This window comes from Oryctolagus cuniculus, chromosome 4, assembly GCF_964237555.1.
Source record: "Oryctolagus cuniculus chromosome 4, mOryCun1.1, whole genome shotgun sequence".
Lineage (NCBI taxonomy): Eukaryota > Metazoa > Chordata > Mammalia > Lagomorpha > Leporidae > Oryctolagus > Oryctolagus cuniculus.
In genome coordinates this window covers 140,053,043-140,070,334 of record NC_091435.1, presented here as the reverse complement: position 1 = coordinate 140,070,334, position 17,292 = coordinate 140,053,043, and the positions used below count along the sequence as shown (strand labels likewise).

General features: G+C 53.6%; 1 protein-coding gene and 1 long non-coding RNA gene across 3 annotated transcripts in view; one reads left to right on the top strand and one right to left on the bottom strand.

Annotated features, from left to right (window-relative positions):
* Positions 1-1,476: 1,476 nt before the first annotated feature.
* Positions 1,477-17,292, top strand: part of GRK7 (G protein-coupled receptor kinase 7) — a 33,861-nt gene continuing 18,045 nt past the window's right edge. The window contains exons 1-2 of one of the 2 annotated variants that reach the window (XR_011388181.1): positions 1,477-2,348; positions 3,267-3,704. Coding sequence is in view for 1 of the 2 variants with exons in the window: in XM_002716563.5 (XP_002716609.1) it covers positions 1,737-2,348; positions 3,267-3,704 (1,050 nt within the window). In the remaining variant the exon portion in view is untranslated. The remainder of the gene's footprint in view (positions 2,349-3,266; positions 3,705-17,292) is intronic. The other variant, XM_002716563.5, reaches the window with a different exon arrangement.
* LOC103350406 (uncharacterized) overlaps positions 16,475-17,292 on the bottom strand; it is a 66,889-nt gene continuing 66,071 nt past the window's right edge. Inside the window, exon 5 of the long non-coding RNA XR_007924526.2 lies at positions 16,475-16,787. This is a non-coding gene — a long non-coding RNA (uncharacterized lncRNA). The remainder of the gene's footprint in view (positions 16,788-17,292) is intronic.

Genomic DNA, 17,292 nt, shown 5'->3' with positions numbered 1-17,292 from the left:
CTCCGACAGGCAGAGCCAGCGCTCAGGGCGACCAGCGCGCAGAGTGTGTGCTCAGGCTGTTTGTTTGGAAAAAGCCTGCCTGGCTCTGTCCCCCTCCAGCCTCTCTCTCTCTCTTCCTCCCCCCCCCCCCTTCCTTCTAAACACTCTGGCATAATGCTGAATGACTTTGTTTTTAAGCTGCCTTAGCCTTGCTTTGGGAAGAAAAAGCCGGCATAGCCTTGCCCTGTAGGCGCACGCTGTTATTTTTGGAGCAGAGGTTCTAAGCCTGATCTCTGTCTAAACCAATTTCTGTTCCCAGGGAGGTCGCGGTGTGCGACTGCCCTCCCTCCACGGAGGGCGCCCTGAGACGTGGGGGGCCTGGCCCTCCCGCCCTCGGCACGCATCCGCAGGCTCCTGGCCACTCAGAGTCCCCGCATTAGACCGTGCCCTTGGAACAGTCGCGGCCGCATGCCGCGGAGCAGCGGGCGCTCTGTCCCGGGGAGCATGGAAAATTCTTGCTCCAGTCGGAGCCGCACATGCCAGACGACTCCCTCCACCTCTCTTTCAGGAACACGGCTGAATAGTATGTTTCGGATCAGGACTAATGCTGTTCTTTCTTTCCTGTAACTCATGGGACGTCAGGTGGGACTGCTCAGGGTTAAGGAAGCCACCATGGGAGGGTGTCTGTAGGCTGCTCACGGTGCACCAGCAGGGCAGAGCCACAGCCCGCTCTGAGCACCGCCCCTGGAGCCCCCAGGGACCCTGACACCACTTCTCAGGAGCCCCCATGGAGAGCATCCTCGGCTGTAACTCGCTCCAGGGTTGGGCTGCTGGACCCAAGGAGGAAATCTCCAGTGTCTCACAGCTCCTCTTCCCGACTTGTTAACTCCTTGGAGTTTGCATAACGTGTGCCTGGTAGGAAACACGTCACATTACAAAGAGTTCAAAACACTGCTTTCAGGGTGGCCAGTCAACCTAGTGGTTAACACACCACATCTGCACATCACAGGTCCCAGGTTCTGAGCCGGCTCCCACACCTCACTCCAGCTTCCTGCTAACACCACTGGCGAGCAGGGGTGGCAACTCAATTAATGGGATCCCTGCCACGCATGTGGGAGACCTGGATTGAGTTGCTGGGACTGTTTCCCACTGGCCCCGTGTGGGCCCTGTGTTCATTTGAGGAATGAAACAGCAGACAGCATCTCTCTCTCTCTCTCTCCCTTCCCCTCTCCCCTTTCTTTCTGTTTCCCTCTCTCAATCATCTCTCCATTATCCATTTCTTTGCCTCTCAAGTACATAAATAAAGAAAATTTTTAAAATTAAAATTAAAAAAACACTGCTTTCACAAAAATAAGACCCCACCTTATCATTGCTCCCTCCCTTTGAGACAGGTAGCTGAACATTCCAGGACAGGTGTGCGTGGAGGAGGCCCACACCATGAGTGGGCGGAGCAGGAGGCAGGAGCCCGGGTGGGAGCCCGGGGCAGGGGCTGCAGTGGCTGCAGTGGCTTTGGCCTTGGCAGATGAGAGGTGAGCGGTCAGGTGCCAGTGGCAGGCGGCTATACATAGCCAGCCAAAGCTTCTTAGAACAGAAACCTGCTTCCCACCATCCCCCGGTCCCACTCGCAGCCCCCGCAGTAAATCCCCTGGGGGCCCGCTCACCCTTTGGAAGGAGGGCAGCCAGCCGGTGGCCACACCTGACGGCCGACAGCCCTCGCCCTTGCTCTGCCTGCCTGGGGACCGCCGGGGGGCCCAGCCATGGTCGACATGGGGGGCCTGGACAACCTCATCGCCAACACGGCCTACCTGCAGGCCCGGAACACTTCGGAAGTTGACAGCCGCGAGCTGCAGCGGCGGCGCCGGAGCCTGGCGCTGCCCGGCCCGCAGGCCTGCGCCGAGCTCCGCCGGGAGCTGCCCGCACACTTCCACAGCCTCTGCGAGCAGCAGCCCATTGGCCGCCGCCTCTTCCGCGACTTCCTGGCCACGGTGCCGGCGTACCGCGAGGCCACGGCCTTCCTGGAAGAGGTGCAGAGCTGGGAGCTGGCCGAGGAGGGGCCGGCCAAGGGCAGCGCGCTGCAGGGGCTGGTGGCCGCCTGTGCCCAAGGCCTGGCCCCAGGGCAGCCGCTGGCCTTCCTTAGCCCAGCTCTGGCCGCCAAGAGCCAAGCGGCTACCACAGAGGAGGAGCAGGCCGCCGTGGTGACGCTGGCGCAGGCAGAGACCATGGCCTTCCTGCAGGAGCAGCCCTTCCGCGAGTTTCTGGCCAGCCCCTTCTACGAGAAGTTTCTGCAGTGGAAACTCTTTGAGATGCAGCCGGTGTCAGAGAAGTACTTCACGGAGTTCCGGGTGCTGGGCAAAGGGGGTTTCGGGGAGGTGAGTGTCTGCATAGCCGGGTGGGAGGTGCCTGGGGGCACAGCAGGGGTCATTTTGCCTTTATTACTTTCGCATGTCAACGCAATCCACTGAGAACTAATTTCAGTGCCAGATGTGGGGGGTTCCTTACTCCCTTCTTTCTGGTCACCTGTGACCAGTACACTACAAATGACCTAAGATGGAGGCTCATATGGACGTGACCGAGGAGCTGGCCCGTGAGCTTCATGAGGAGCGCGGTGGAAATGTCCCGGGCGGGGAAGGCCAAGGCGAGCTGTAGCGGAGGGCCTCCTTACTATGGCAGTGGGGGTTCCTGGAGGGGCCTGGGAGGCCCCTAGTCGGCTTCCTAGCAGCTTTGCCTACTCCATGGGGTGCATCCTGCCAGCTGCGTCCTTGTCTACCCGACTCCTTCCACGCAGCAGAGTGCGCTGGCCATGCTCAGGTGGTAGCGTGCACGAGTATTGCAGACCTTACGGCTCATTGGTAGTCTGCTGTCGGGAGACGCCCCATTTCTCGTCTCCACGTGTCTGCAGATGGACACTTGGGCCATTCCCACGTCTTGGCTACTGTGCATAAGTAGCACTGCTCTGAACAGTCCCGGGCAGGTGTTTGCTTGGTCTCTTGGTGCACATCCAGGTGTGGGACTGGTGAGGACCCATCAAACGCTTTCCCATGTTTGCATCCCCACCTGCTGTGCATGAGGGTTACAATTCGTCCCCATGCTTGCTAACTTCCTCTTTTTTATTGTGGCCATCATAGAGAGGGTGACGTGGTGTCTTGTGGTCCCCACTGCACCCTGCTTCCGGCCATCTCCTCACCTTGGCTAATGTCCACCTCCTCTTCCTTGATCGCCATGGCCCCTGCATCCCTCTCCGGCCATCTCCTTCTACCTCTCCCTCTCCCCTTCTCTCTCCCCTTAAGGTCTGCGCCGTCCAGGTGAAGAACACCGGTAAGATGTATGCTTGTAAAAAACTGGACAAGAAGCGGCTGAAGAAGAAAAATGGTGAGAAGATGGCTCTCTTAGAAAAGGAGATCTTGGAGAAAGTGAGCAGCCCTTTCATCGTCTCCCTGGCCTATGCCTTTGAGAGCAAGACCCATCTCTGCCTGGTCATGAGTCTGATGAACGGGGGAGACCTCAAGTTCCACATCTACAGTGTAGGCTCACGGGGCCTGGCCATGGAGCGGGTGGTCTTCTACTCAGCCCAGATGACCTGCGGAGTGCTGCACCTCCACACCCTTGGCATCGTCTACCGGGACATGAAGCCAGAGAACGTGCTGCTGGATGACCTTGGCAACTGCAGGCTGTCCGACCTGGGGCTGGCCGTGCAGGTGCAAGACGACAAGCCCATCACGCAGAGGGTGAGTGGCTCTCCACCTGCCCCAAGTTCAGAGCACAGGGGCCAAGAGCAGGGGAATGGGCTGTTTTGTTGCCAGGGCAACAGAGCTTTGTACTGAACTCTTTGGATTTCCTTTTCCTAAAGCCCTTAATATTGTCATCTGGCCTTAAGTGAGACAGCGTAAGAGGATCAGCTTAGCCGGCTGCCCGGAGTCGGCTTGGCTCTCTCCTCTCAGGGGAGGGGGAGCCGTCTGTGTCAGTCGGGGGTGGTCCATGACTTCATGGTGAGATAGAAAGAACTAAACCCAAGGACTTGCTGTGTCCCACCAAAGTGCTGTGCTGCATTCCCCTGAGCCAACACAGCCTCACTTTCTGGACAATGAGGGGGCTGCATCCTAGAATTCCGTGACCCTCAGAGGTAGATTTTAATACAATAAGAAAAGAAAGAAGCCCCTAGTGTTTAATACATTAAAAGTAGAATGTTGGGGTGGGTATTTGGCCTAGTAGTTAAGAAGCCTGTGTCCCATTTCAGAGTACCTTGGTTAGACTCCCAGCTCTGGCTCCTGTCTCCAGGTCCTGCTAATGCAGACCTGGGAAGCAATGGCGGTGGCTCAAGTAATTGAGTTCGGGCCTCCCACCTGGGAGACCTGGATTGAGTTCCCAGCTCCCAGCTTCCCAGCTACTGGCTGTTGTGAGCATTTGGGAAGCAAACCAACAGCCAGCCCTCTCTCTCAATTAAAAAAAAAAAAAAAAAGGAAAAGGTAAAATAATTCCTTTCTTGTTGAGTTCAGATTGGGGGAGTGTAAAGTTTTAAAATAAAAAATATGTAGATGAAGCCGGCGCCGCGGCTCACTAGGCTAATCCTCCGCCTAGCGGTTCCGGCACACCGGGTTCTAGTCCCGGTCGGGGTGCCGGATTCTGTCCCGGTTGCCCCTCTTCCAGGCCAGCCCTCTGCTGTGGCCAGGGAGTGCAGTGGAGGATGGCCCAGGTGCTTGGGCCCTGCACCCCATGGGAGACCAGAAAAAGCACCTGGCTCCTGGCTCCTGCCATCGGATCAGCGCGGTGCACCGGCCGCAGCACGCTGGCCGCGGCGGCCATTGGAGGGTGAACCAACGGCAAAGGAAGACCTTTCTCTCTGTCTCTCTCTCTCACTGTCCACTCTGCCTGTCAAAAAAAATAAATAAATAAATAAATAAAAATATGTAGATGAGAACAATGGCAACTGATGTTTATTTATATAAACATTTTTAAAAGATTTATTTGAAAGGCAGAGTTACAGAGAGGGAGAGGGAGAGGGAGAGGGAGGGACAGAGGCAGAGGCAGAGGCAGAGGCAGAGGCAGAGGCAGAGGCAGAGAGAGGTCTTCCATCTACTGGTTCACTCCCCAAATGGCCACAACAGCCGGAGCTGGGCTGATCTGAAGCCAGGAGCCAGGAGCTTCTTCCGGGTCTCCCACGCAGGTGCAGGGGCCATCTTGGGCCATCTTCCACTGCTTTCCCAGGCCGCAGCAGAGAGCTGGATAGGAAGTGGAACAGCCAGGTCTCAAACCGGTGCCTATATGGGATGCCGGCACTGCAGGCGGCAGCTTTACCTGCTATGCCACAGCACCACAACTGATATTTATTTTGATCAGTTTGTTTTGAAGTGATTTGCAGAGAATCCTTTGATTAAAAGGGGAATTATGAATAGGCAATCATCTTAAGTCAACACAAAATCCCTGGAACTCCAATAGGTATTTATCACTGAGTTTCTGTGGCTGATTCCCCAGAGAGACAAGGGCCAAGACCCCAAGACCGAATCTTAAATATTCACTGAAAACTAGTCTGCACAGTTTTCAGCTTACAAGGTACAGAGAGCCGTCAAGAAAGAAAATGAGCAAGATGGTGGCACGTTTGGGAAACTGCAGGTGGTTTTATGAGGCTATAAGGTGAGGCAGATGTACCAGATGTGTAACTCTTGCCTGTCAAGTAGATAAATCTGCAAGAGATGCCGAGGTCTGAATAGTGCGCTGAGAGCAAAGAAGTGGAGCAGCTTGGAGCTGTGAAGAGAGGTCTGGGGGGTCGTTGGGACCTGCAGGGTATGAGGGTAAGGAAAGGCGGGGGTCTCTGGCTGCAGGGACCAGAACAGCAGGAAAGCCGGCAAGTTTAATTGTGAGCTCACCGTCCCTGAGGCTCTGACGAAACAGGTAGGCAGAAGTGTTCACTGGGCATTTAGATTCACAGGGTCTGGTGCAGTGGAGAAAGACCCGGGCTAAACGTGGAGATCGGGAGTTGCCATGGCTTGGGAGCTGAGGCACCACTGAGTCACTTGGGAAACAGTGGGGCGCGAGGAGCTCAGACACATGGGGGGGATGTGGTGGGGGTAAGGGGGCTGGAGAGGTCCAGGAAGCAGGAGGAGAGGCAGGAGGCGTGGCGTAGTCATGGGAGCCATGTCAGTGAAGGCTGAGTTTCAACTGCATGTCACGGAAAACCCAAAAAGTAGTGGATTACTTCGGCAGCTACAGGGTGATAGGATCCATAGCTTTGTACTCTGGGCCTGCTGCTGCATTGAGCCAGAGGAAGGAAGATTTCTGTATGTCTGTCTGTCTCTCTGTCACTCCCTCTCTTTTTGCCTCTCAAATAAAGTACAGAAAAAAACACTTTAAAAGATATTCCATGGAAAAATTTCCATAAACAACAGGGAGAAAGTGAGAAGCGAAAGTCACCGTGGCTATGGAGATGCATAGCTGCACTGACTCGCGGCTGTCCGTTCAGAAAGTCAGGCATCCTGGCTTGGAAGTTTGGCTGGTTTATTCCCATTCAGTGACGCGGTTTTGTACAAATTGCGGTCGCTCTCTGCTATCTATAACAGAATATCAGATTGTAGTGTGGATTCGGCAGTTCACCATTTCAAGGAACGGGTTTCGGTGCAAACCTCTTGACCTTGTCCTTCTCGTCACATGATGTCTGTTGCAACTCCAACACGGAGTCCACTTCCCAGACAGGAGAAAGGAGCAATGGCCACAGCCTTCTGCTTATTGCCCATTGGCCGAGACCACGTCACGTGGTTGCCTCTTGCTGCAAAGGTGGCTGAAAAACACACATTTCATTTTCCAGCCTGTGCTTTAGGGGCTGACCTGGGAAGACAGAAATGAGATTAGGTGTTGGGTGAGCTGAAGGCATCAGCTGCATAGGCCCCTAGGGAAAAATATGGAGTGCAGGAAATCTGTTTCAGTGTCTTTACTAGAACTAGAAAATAATAGTTACGATTAGAAATCTCAGATGACCTTCCCCACCTAAAAAAAAAAAAAAAAAAAAACCCTCTTGCCCTTGTATAATCCTCTCCCCTTGAGTGTAGGAAGGATCTGTGCAAAAGACAGCACTCCCATGATCATTATTACATTAAGAGGTGAAAGGGACTGTTAAGATGTAATTAAAGGTCACTAATCAGTTGAATTCTGGGCAGACCTGCCCTAATCATGAGAGTCCTTTAAATATGGATATAGAAGTCAGAGACTGCAGAAGGCAGAAATTTAAAACATGAAAGGGCTTCAATGCCCAATCACTGGCTTTGCAAACGGAGGAAGCCTTGTGGCAAAGGAAACAGGTGGTCTCTAGGAGTTTCGAGCTGCCTCTGACAGATAGCCAGCCAGGGCCCAAGGACCTCAGTCCTCCAACCACATGGTCTGGATACTGTTATCACCATGTGAGCTTGAAAGAGGACCCTGAGCTGCTGATGAGAATGCAACCTGGCCAACAGCTTGACTTTAGCCTCGTGAGGCCCTAACAGCAGAGCCCCACTATGTGTGCCCAAACTTCTGACCTACAAAACAGGAGCTAATACATGGATATTGTTTAAAGCTACCGAGTTAGTGGTAATTTGTTACATGGCAATAGAAAGTCATACAAATAGTTAATAAAGGAAGGTAGCCGAGAGGATTATTTTGTATGATGACATCAAAATAAATGAAGGCTACAACAAGGTGCTAGACATGGTTAGAGAGGAACATTGTGTTCCCCCAGGAAACACCTGCCACCTATTATTATAGAACTGGGCATTGTAATTGAATTTATGAATCTGGATATGATTCTTCCAAGGAAGTAATTTTTCCCTAGGTATGAGCTGAGTCTTCCTGATGGACACAGGCCCTTTCAAGCTATTGGTGAGACAATGGATTACTCTGTTGGCAGTAGGGAGCTGCTATGGTTTGAACAAGATTGGGTTCCCATTTAAACCCAGTAAGTCATAAGTTGATAGAGGATAGAAACTTACTCCATTCATGATGCTTGGGAGGTGGCCGAGTGGGAGGTCCTTGGATTATTGGGCTTGGTTATAAAAGCAGAGTTGTGCCAGGCCACCCTCTCTGCTTCCTGGCTTCCCCTCTGTGATCCTTCCTCTGCCTGTACCCCATGCTCCTTGGCTGTCCTCATCAGAGGCCAAACCAGTGGGACCACACAATGTTGGACTTGAACCTCGAAAACTGTGAGCTTTATAAAGTTAGCTTTTCTCAGGTGTTTCACTGCAGAAGCCCCGGCAGGTTTTTGAATACAAGAGTGACATGACCAGAGTGATCCTTTAGGAAGAAGGAAGAAGATGGAGAAGGAAGTGATCCATTAGGAAGACGGAAGAGGATATGAAAGAGAAAGAGTACGGGTAGGGTAGAAAGGGGACCCAGCAAGGAGCCACTGTAATGACCTGCATGCAGGGCAGCGAGGGCCTGAGGTCAGCCCAGGGCTCCGCACAGTCCCATTCCTCTGCTCATTCCCTTGGCCCCTCACCCAGGTTCCCTCAAGCCCCAGACCTTTACTGAGTCCCTGAAAGTCTTGGTGGAGCCTGGAGGGGCATGCAGCCACTCCTAGAGTGGCGACCTCTGTCCCGTGGGGTCTGCTGGCCTCTCCGGTGCAGTGTGACTCAGGGAGGTGCTTCAGGGGACACAGGAGCAGTTGGCTGCACCCAGGTGAGTGAGTGAGTGAGTGAGTGAGGCCGCCAGGCCCGGGAGGGTCCAGGCCTGGTCTTGTCCCAGCTGTCCTGTGATTCTCCGTGGCTGCCTCTCAGGCAGGTCGAGATAGTCTCTGAGATATTTGAGAGAAAATATCTGCCTACTCAGAAGATGAACGCATGGAATACGTTCTTCTGATCTAATAGACAGAGTGCTTACAAGATAAAAAGGTATTGCTTAGGCAAATGAAAGTGATGGTTTACATAACTTAAGAAACCTGGAGGCTTGGCCTGATCCAGGGGTCTGAGCAGGTCTGTAAGGCCCATCTCGGGTTCCCAGTTCAACTCTTCCCACGTGGAGCCCACCAACAGCCCATACACATCCTCCCCACTGAAAAACCCCCATGGGCAGAAAACGCTCCTTCAGAACTCCCGGAGAAGGTCTCACAGGACAGCTCAGGCCACATGCCAGGCCACAGCCAAGTCCATTGGCTAGGACAAGGTCACTCACTGTCTGTCCTGGGTGCCAGAGGACAGAGAACCCAGAAAATGTGTTCTGCAAAGCAAAATCAGGATGCAAAGGATGGGAGTGGATGCCTCTCAGAACTATTGTTACCTCAACAGTTTGAACAGTCAGAAACCTCAGTCAGGAGGTGATGAAATCTACATCCATTAAAAATTATCCTGTTAGCTTCAATTTACAGGTAGGGAAATTGAGACTCGGGTTAGATTCCCCCGCTGAAGTCCCAGTGCCGGTAAGTGATGTGAATCCGGCTACATCAAAAGCACTTAGAGTTTGGGCGCCACCCTCTTGAGTGCATGCACAAGGCGTCACAGGACCTATACTTTTTACTGATATTAAGTTAAAAACCTCCACTCAAGTACAACTCAGATTCCAGCGTGTGTGATGACGTTAACACATTATGGCTGTCTGGTAACCACAAACCCATGAGCACCTCGGACAGGAAGATTTCAGAAAAGGAGCACCCCCACCCACACGGGGAAGGGAATGGTGGAGACTTGGGTCTCAGAGCCAGCCCCCCGCCCCACAGGCACACCGTGATTGAAGGTGGTCCTGGCTGCCATCCACATGCACTTTTAATAAATGCAGTTAAGTGCAGGAACAGGAATGCACTTTGAGAAATGGAGATTTCATAATTGTACAAACACCACGAAGCGTATGTGCTTTACAGAAGCTACGATGCCACAATGTCACAAGGGAATGCAGCCCACGGGACCACTGTTGTAATGTGGTCCACACTGACCAAAGCATCATTACTCAAACATGATGATGCTTCTGTGCCCAGCTGACGTCTACAGTCACATAAATTCACACAGTTTGTTTTTTGGTTTTTTTTGTTTGTTTTTGTTTTTGTTTTTGTTTTTGACAGGCAGAGTGGACAGTGAGAGAGAGAGAGACAGAGAGAAAGGTCTTCCTTTGCGGTTGGTTCACCCTCCAATGGCTGGCACGGCCGGCGCACCGCGCTGATCCGATGGCAGGAGCCAGGTGCTTCTCCTGGTCTCCCATGGGGTGCAGGGCCCAAGCACTTGGGCCATCCTCCACTGCCTTCCCGGGCCACAGCAGAGAGCTAGACTGGAAGAGGGGCAACTGGGACAGAATCCGGCGCCCCTCTAGAACCCGGTGTGCCGGCGCTGCAAGGCGGAGGATTAGCCTAATGAGCCGCGGCGCCCGCTAACACACAGTTTTTAAAGTGTATTTACTTACTTTTTTTTTTTTTTGAGATTTTTATTCATTTATTTGAGAGGTAGAGTTACAGACAGTGAGAGGGAGAGACAGAGAGAAAGGTCTTCCTTCCATTAATTCACTCCCCAAATGGCCGCAACAGCCGAAGCTGTGCCGATCCAAAGCCAGGAGCCAGGATATTCTTCCTGGTCTCCCATGCAGGTGCAGGGGCCCAAGCACTTGGGCCATCTTCCACTGCTTTCCCAGGCCACAGCAGAGAGCTGGATCGGAAGAGGAGCAGCCAGGACTAGAACCAGCACCCATATGGGATGGCGGCACTGCAGGCGGAGGATTAACCTACTACACCATGGCGCTGGCCCCGATGTATTTATTTTTGAAAAACAGAGAGAGGGAGGGGGAGAGAGAGAGAGAGAGATCTTCCATCTGCTGGTTCACTCCCTAAATGCCCACAATAGCCAGAGCTAGGCCAGGCTGAAGCTGGGGGCCTGGAACTCATCCAGATCTCCCATGTAGATGGCAGCAACCCAAGTACTTGAGCCATCATCCGCTGCCTTCCAGGGTGCACAGTAACAGGAAGCTGGATCAGAATGGGAAAGAAGTTCAAGCCTAGACACTTCAATATGGGATGCGGGTGTCCCAGGTGGCAGCGTAACCTGCTGTGCCACAAGACCTGCCACTCAGCTTATTTTTTACAGAGTTCAGGCAAATATGATAGGAAAATTGGGTAGTGGGCTCATGCTAGTATTTTTCAAACTGAGCATTCTTTAGAAAGCAGTGGCCTTCAGATTTAAGGAATCATGAATCTTGAAAACTTGCTGCTTTGTCAGGAATGGGAATGAAGTCAGAACAGTGACCCAAAGGCGTATTACATGGATAGTTACCTTGTTCTGTCCTGAACCCTGGGACCCTCCCCACATTCAGAAGCATCAGAGAGAGAGAGGCCTCTGGGTACGGCACATGACGCTGAAGTCACACTGTTGAAAGGTCTCCACGTGGCTCCCTCCAGAGCCCACACCTGCAGGTCACAGCCATCACGACCCTCCCCTCCCCTCAGGCCCCCAGTGTTTTCCTTTCTGAGAATTTACTTCTGAGGACCAGTTTAAGGGTCACACAGGAGGAGCCTTCTGGTTTCTTCATGGCCACACTTTGGTCTCAACCAGGATGAATACCATGGCCAACCAAATTTTATTCCTAGTTACTTTTGATCACAACAGAATTTCATATCCGTTCTGAAAGCATTGACTGCTATTTGGGGCATTCAAAAATACTCCTTACAGTCTTGGGATTATTTTTAACATTTCTTCATTCAAAGGTTTTCATTCATTCAAAATAATTTTTAAAGATGTATTTCAAAGAGTGACAGAGAGAGAGAGAGAGAGATCTTCCATCCGATGGTTCACTCCTCCAATGGCCACAACAGCCAGAGCTGGGCCAGGCCAAAGCCAAGAACCAGGACGTCTATCCTGGTCTCCTATGTGGGTGGGTTGCAGGGGCACAAGTACTTGGCCCATCATGGCTGCCTCCCAAGTGCATTAGCAGGAAGCTAGCTCATAAGCAGGGTAGCTGGGAGTCAAATTGTCACTCTAGTATGGAATTAGGCATCCCCAGTGCTGGCTTAACTTGTTGTACCACAATGCCAGCTCCCTCTGCATCCACTTATTGAGCATTTCCCACAAGCCAGGCAAGCGCTAAGCATGAGGAATAATATACTGAGCAAAAACTGGACATGATCCCTGTCCTCATGGAGCTTACCATCTAGTTAGGGGGGTAGAGCTTAACTACCACTCAATTGTATGTCCATGTCATATCAGTTCTGATGAACACCAGGAAGACATGGTACATGGGCCCTTGGAGGAGGCCCTGACTTAACATATGAGGCTCAGAAGTGGGGTGGGGTGCCACACACTGGGTTCCCTGGAAGCAGACTCATGGCCGTGGGGCCATGGGATCAGCCAGAGTGGGGATCTGGTGCTTGGGGCTAATGAAAGGAAGCCAGGAAATCACATTCACCTGGCAGGCAGATGTGTGGGTCATAGGGAACAGAGAGGTGGCAGGGACCAGACCTTGCCCGGGCCCTGGTAAGGACTTTGGGTTATTGCCTAAGCTCACTGGAAGGCCTTTGAAAGGATTTAACCAAGGGGGCAAATTTTGTTTTGAAAAGATTACCCCAGCTGCAGTGAGAACAGCTTAGAGGGGATTTAGATGGATTGTGGTCTTTGTAATCCAGGTGAGAGATGGTGGCAGCCTGGGCTACAGAGGGGCTGTGGAGACGGTGCACACTGCTGGATTTGGGGCGGGGCGGGGGGGTGGTTCAGAATGAAAACCTAAGGGATGTCGAGGATGATTGATTAGGTGAGGTGTGTCGTGGGCACAGATGTGGGCTCTGAATACATGACAGGGACAGAAATGTCAGCCATCATGGAAGCCCTAGGAGAGGGAAGAAACCAACCAAGAAGGGAGCAGTGGCAGCACAGTGTGATCCAGGCCGTCAGGGTTGGTTCGGTGGTGGTGGGGGGGGTGTCCTCCAGCCTGACAAGGAGATGTGGGGGTCACAAGATCACGAAGGGCTTCTAGGAGGAAATGACAACCAAGCCAAGACTTGAAAGGCAAGTACAAGGTGACAGGTGGAAAGGAAGAGGAGTGGGCTGGGCCCAGGCGTCAGCCCAAGTCAGCCATCCTCAACTGAGGGTGATTTTGCCAAACCTGCAGGGGACGTGTGGCAGTATCAGGAGACTGGGGAAGTGCTACCAGCATTGACCCAGGAGAGTCTGAGGATGCTGCTAACCCCCTAGCAATGCACAGGACGGCCGCAGCAACAGAGTAGACGGCCCGCAGTGTCCTCAGTGCCACAGGCAGAACATGCGGGCCTAGATGGAGGCCCGGAGGTGTGGGAGACCTGGGGCTCTGCAGAGGGACTCTGGGGCTGCCTGAGCTGTGCAGCCCCCTACCCCACCCCACTCCAGGGAGGGGGTGCAGGGGGGAGGCATGATGAAGCATGCACCTGGAGAATCTAGCAGGCACCTGTCCCCAAAGGCTGGAGGAGTCAGACAAGGACATCTGAACCCACTGCCAAGGGTTCTGAGGGAGTCATGAAAGCTAGTTTAAGTAGGGAAGTGACAAAACCAGCCATGGAAGGACAATCAAAAAGAGGGAGTTGGGGAGGGAGGCAATTTGGCCTAGCAACAAAGACCCTGGTTAAGACACCTGCATCCCATTTAGGAGCACCTGGGTTTGATACCCAGCTTGGCTCCTGATTCCAGCTCCCTGCTTATGCAGATCCTGGGGATGGCTCAAGTACCTGGGTTCCTGCCACTTGTATGGTAGACCTGGATCGAGTTCCCTACTTTCTGGCATTTGGGGAGTGAACCAGAACATGGGAGCTCTGTCTCTATCCATCTGTTTCTGTCTCTTAGTCTCTCTGCCTGTCAAATAAATAAATTTTTTTTTAATAGTAGGAAGTTGGGATGAGGGTAGAGGGGCAGGGAGTGAAGCCGAGAGTGTGTGAGCTGGGTGGACGGCCACATTGTGCAGTGGATCATATGAGGAGGGAGAGATTGAACCGGGAGTTCTGCAGGCTGTGGCAGCAGGGGGCTGTCCTGTGAGACGACACAGTCCAGGGACCACACAGGGGCTGCAGCACTTCATTTGCTATTGGCACAAGTTGGGAGCCCAGAGTGTCCATTCAGATCATGAGCAACTGACAAGGTATGGTCATCAGGACAGGGAGATAGGAGCTTGCATGTTCAGTTCCCAGTCCTGCCACTCAACTGGCTGCTGTACACAGAGGCTGAGCCCTCCTACAGGCACCAGGCAACAAGGAGGGTGGGGGCCGCCGTCCATCCCATGCTGTCTGCGCCATCATTCAGAGCACACGTCTGTTTGACACAGACATGCCCTGTAGGCCGGGCCACAGCCCTGCACATGACCCCTGGCCAGGCAGGCCTCTTCCTGAGCCTGGTTAATACCACCTGCCTCTTAGGGTTGATGAGAAGATTAAGCAACGAGGTAGATAAATGCCTGGCGGAGCGGGGCCAGCCACTTGGAAAGCACTCGGGAAATGACTGTGCAAGCAGCCGAGCGCCGGGCCCTGTTGTGCTCCCTTCTGCTTCCCCTGACAGGCACTGCGGTTGCCCAGGTGACCTTAGCCGCGTGAGCTCTGTTCTTAGGGAGGTGCGGGGAGCCAGCAGGACCCAGGGCTGCAGCTGAGCAGGCACCCACCACCTGCCTCCTCACCGCCACGGGCATCATGTAGGGTTCTAGCCCGAGCATCTTAGAGGCACCGTGGAAAACGGGTCTGAGCCTGCTGTTGGAGAGGTTCACACCACGTGAAACCACCGGAGAACCCATCAGGCGCCCGAGCTCCAACCGCTGATCTCTGACACCGTGCCAGGCCCTTAGAATCAGCAGAAGTCTTCATGGCGTCTGGGTTTTTTTCCTGTATAGCTATGCTGCCTGAGTCAACATGTACCTAGCCAGGGTGACGGCTGCCAGGGAGTCTGCTGTGTGCCAGGCCTTGGGGAGGCACCTAATCTGTGTCATCTCCTTAATCTTCATCCGGGTCCTATGACAGAGCATTGCTGAGGCTCAGAGAGTTCCAGGGTGACCTCTAATCTCTGGCAAAGCTGGGATGAGTTTGACCCTAGACGGTGACTGCAGAAAGCCTTGTTTCTGGAACCCCTCCTTTGTACTGCCCCCCACCCCCACAGAGCTCGCTGAAGAGGGCGTCCTTGCAGGGGTCAGCAGGGCAGGAAGCCCCCAGATGAGGTCAAGAAGAGACCCAAGTCCCCATCAGGCGCGAGAGCCACTCTAGCATCTCTCTGGCTGGGCCCATTGAGCACACGGGCTGGGCGGAGCCTGGGGCTGAGTCCCCTGGGGTTCCAGGGCCGCATTCCACCGAGGTCTGCAAAGGCCACCGCTTAAAGGCGCAGAGGAGCAGCTGGGAACGAGAACAAAGCGGCCAGGCCCCCCTCGGAGGAAGGAAGGAGCCAGCCCCAGGAAGCAGCTGATAGCGCTAAGCTCAGCTTGTTTTTTTCCTCTGCTCAACAGTTCTCCTGCCACGGCAAACAAAAGATGTACATAGTGATTCCCTCTTCTGTTTGGATTGTGCTGTCGACTGGATCTGGCTTGTGATGAGCTGGGGCCGAGGCATCCGCGGGCGGTTTCTGGCTCCGCGCGCTGGGCCGCTTGCTTCCTTTCCCGCCTCCCTCCCGGCCAGTCTGGACGGCAGCGTGACGACGTGGCCTGGTCACTCCAGGGTCCCGACAGGGGCATTTCTCTTGGGGATACAAATTAAGGTTGCCAGTTTTTCAGACATGTAGAAACTGGAGGTTTACTCCTGACTTTGGCCTTGGAGGACCAGCAAACACTGGCCCCTCACACACGTTTTGTATGATCATGATAAACTTAAATGTGCGTTGTGCTCCCCAGCCCCACTGAAAGGCCGCTCCCTGTTCTCCCAAGGGCTAAGAGGCAGTCTACTGCTGTCCAGAGCCGCACTGGGCCTTCTCCAGGCCTGGGCCCTGACAGTAAGCTCCCTTGGGTGGGGCTGGGTGACAACTACAGGATCAGCATCCAAGAGCAAAGTTAGGGGTGTGTGGACAGGCCCCCACAGGCATGGTGTCTTAATCCCACCCTCCTGACAATCTGGACACCTGTAGGCGACAGGTGGCCCCGCCCGGTCTAGGCAGTCCTTTTGGGATGACTGTCCCGCTGGGGGGGGGGGGGTGTTGGGGGGAGAGGCTTGGGTGCTGTCAGGCTCCCTCAGCCTGCCAAGGTCTGATGCTTGTTTCAGTGCAGTCCTGGGCGTGCTTTTGTTTTGCCTGGCCAGGTGTTGACCGTATGAGTCTCCAAAGGGTACCATAAAACCAAAAGCAAAACAAAACGAAGCAAAGAAGACGATAAGCCAGGCAGAAGCCCCCTCCAGCGAGGCTGCTGCCGCTGCCGCTGACACGCGGGTGACCCCTGCAGACCCGAGGCAGTTCTGGTCACATGCGCCGCGCAGCCTGTTGCGATGCGGCCGCGCAGACGGGACGCGGGGCCCCTGTAACTGCAGGAGTTAAACCGAGCGGCGGGAGGCCGGCGCGGTTGGCCCCTGCCCCATGCTGCTCGGCGCGCTCTCCTCCCACCCCGCTTGCTCGGAGGAGGCAGTTCACAAGCAGAAGACAAATGGCACAAAGGGCAAGCAATTAATTTTTTCAGCTGGAGGTTGCGATGGAATGTGGGTGCTTAGCGCTGGCCTGCGCCTCTAATTCCTCCCTCCGCAGTGAAATACCTCCACTCTCCAAGGAGGTGGAGCCCTTCCCGCTCCCGCCGCCGCCGCCGCCGCCGCCGCTGACATTTTCGGTCTGTAGGACCACGAGGTGGCTGACGTCCTGAAAAGTCTTTGGAAAGGCGCTGAGGCTGCCCTGCTGGCTCTCGCTCGTGATTTCTCAATCTTAAGAATGCATCAAGACCAAGGACTCGGCAGATGGGGAGAAGGAAGAAATCTAAGAAGGAGAAAAGAAATCTTGAAAGGAACTTGGAAGGATAAGAAAAAGCCATCTTACCTACTTTCATAAATGCAGTATAACCCAGCGACTTAAAGTACAGACCCGGGATGGCATTGGCCTGGTAGTTAAGTCCGCTTGTCCGGGGCTCCTGACTCCAGCTCCCTGCTAATGCACACCTTGGGAGGCAGCAGTGCTGGCTCTGATCACTGGGTTTTGATACCCAAGAGTTCCTGGTTCCTTGCTTTGGCCTAGCCCCAGCATTGCAAGCATTTGGGAATGTGCATGAGTACTCTCTCATCCCCCTCCTAGCTCTTAAGTAAATACATAAAAATTAAAACCAAAAAGTGCAAACCTGCATGTGAATCTTGAAGGAGTGACTTGGGCAAGATTTAACCTCTCAGTTTTCAAATCGACAAAAGGGGTCTCTATCTCATAGGGTTATTATGAAGACATGTAAAACACTTTAGAAAATATTTAGTATGTAATAAGCACTCAATAATCT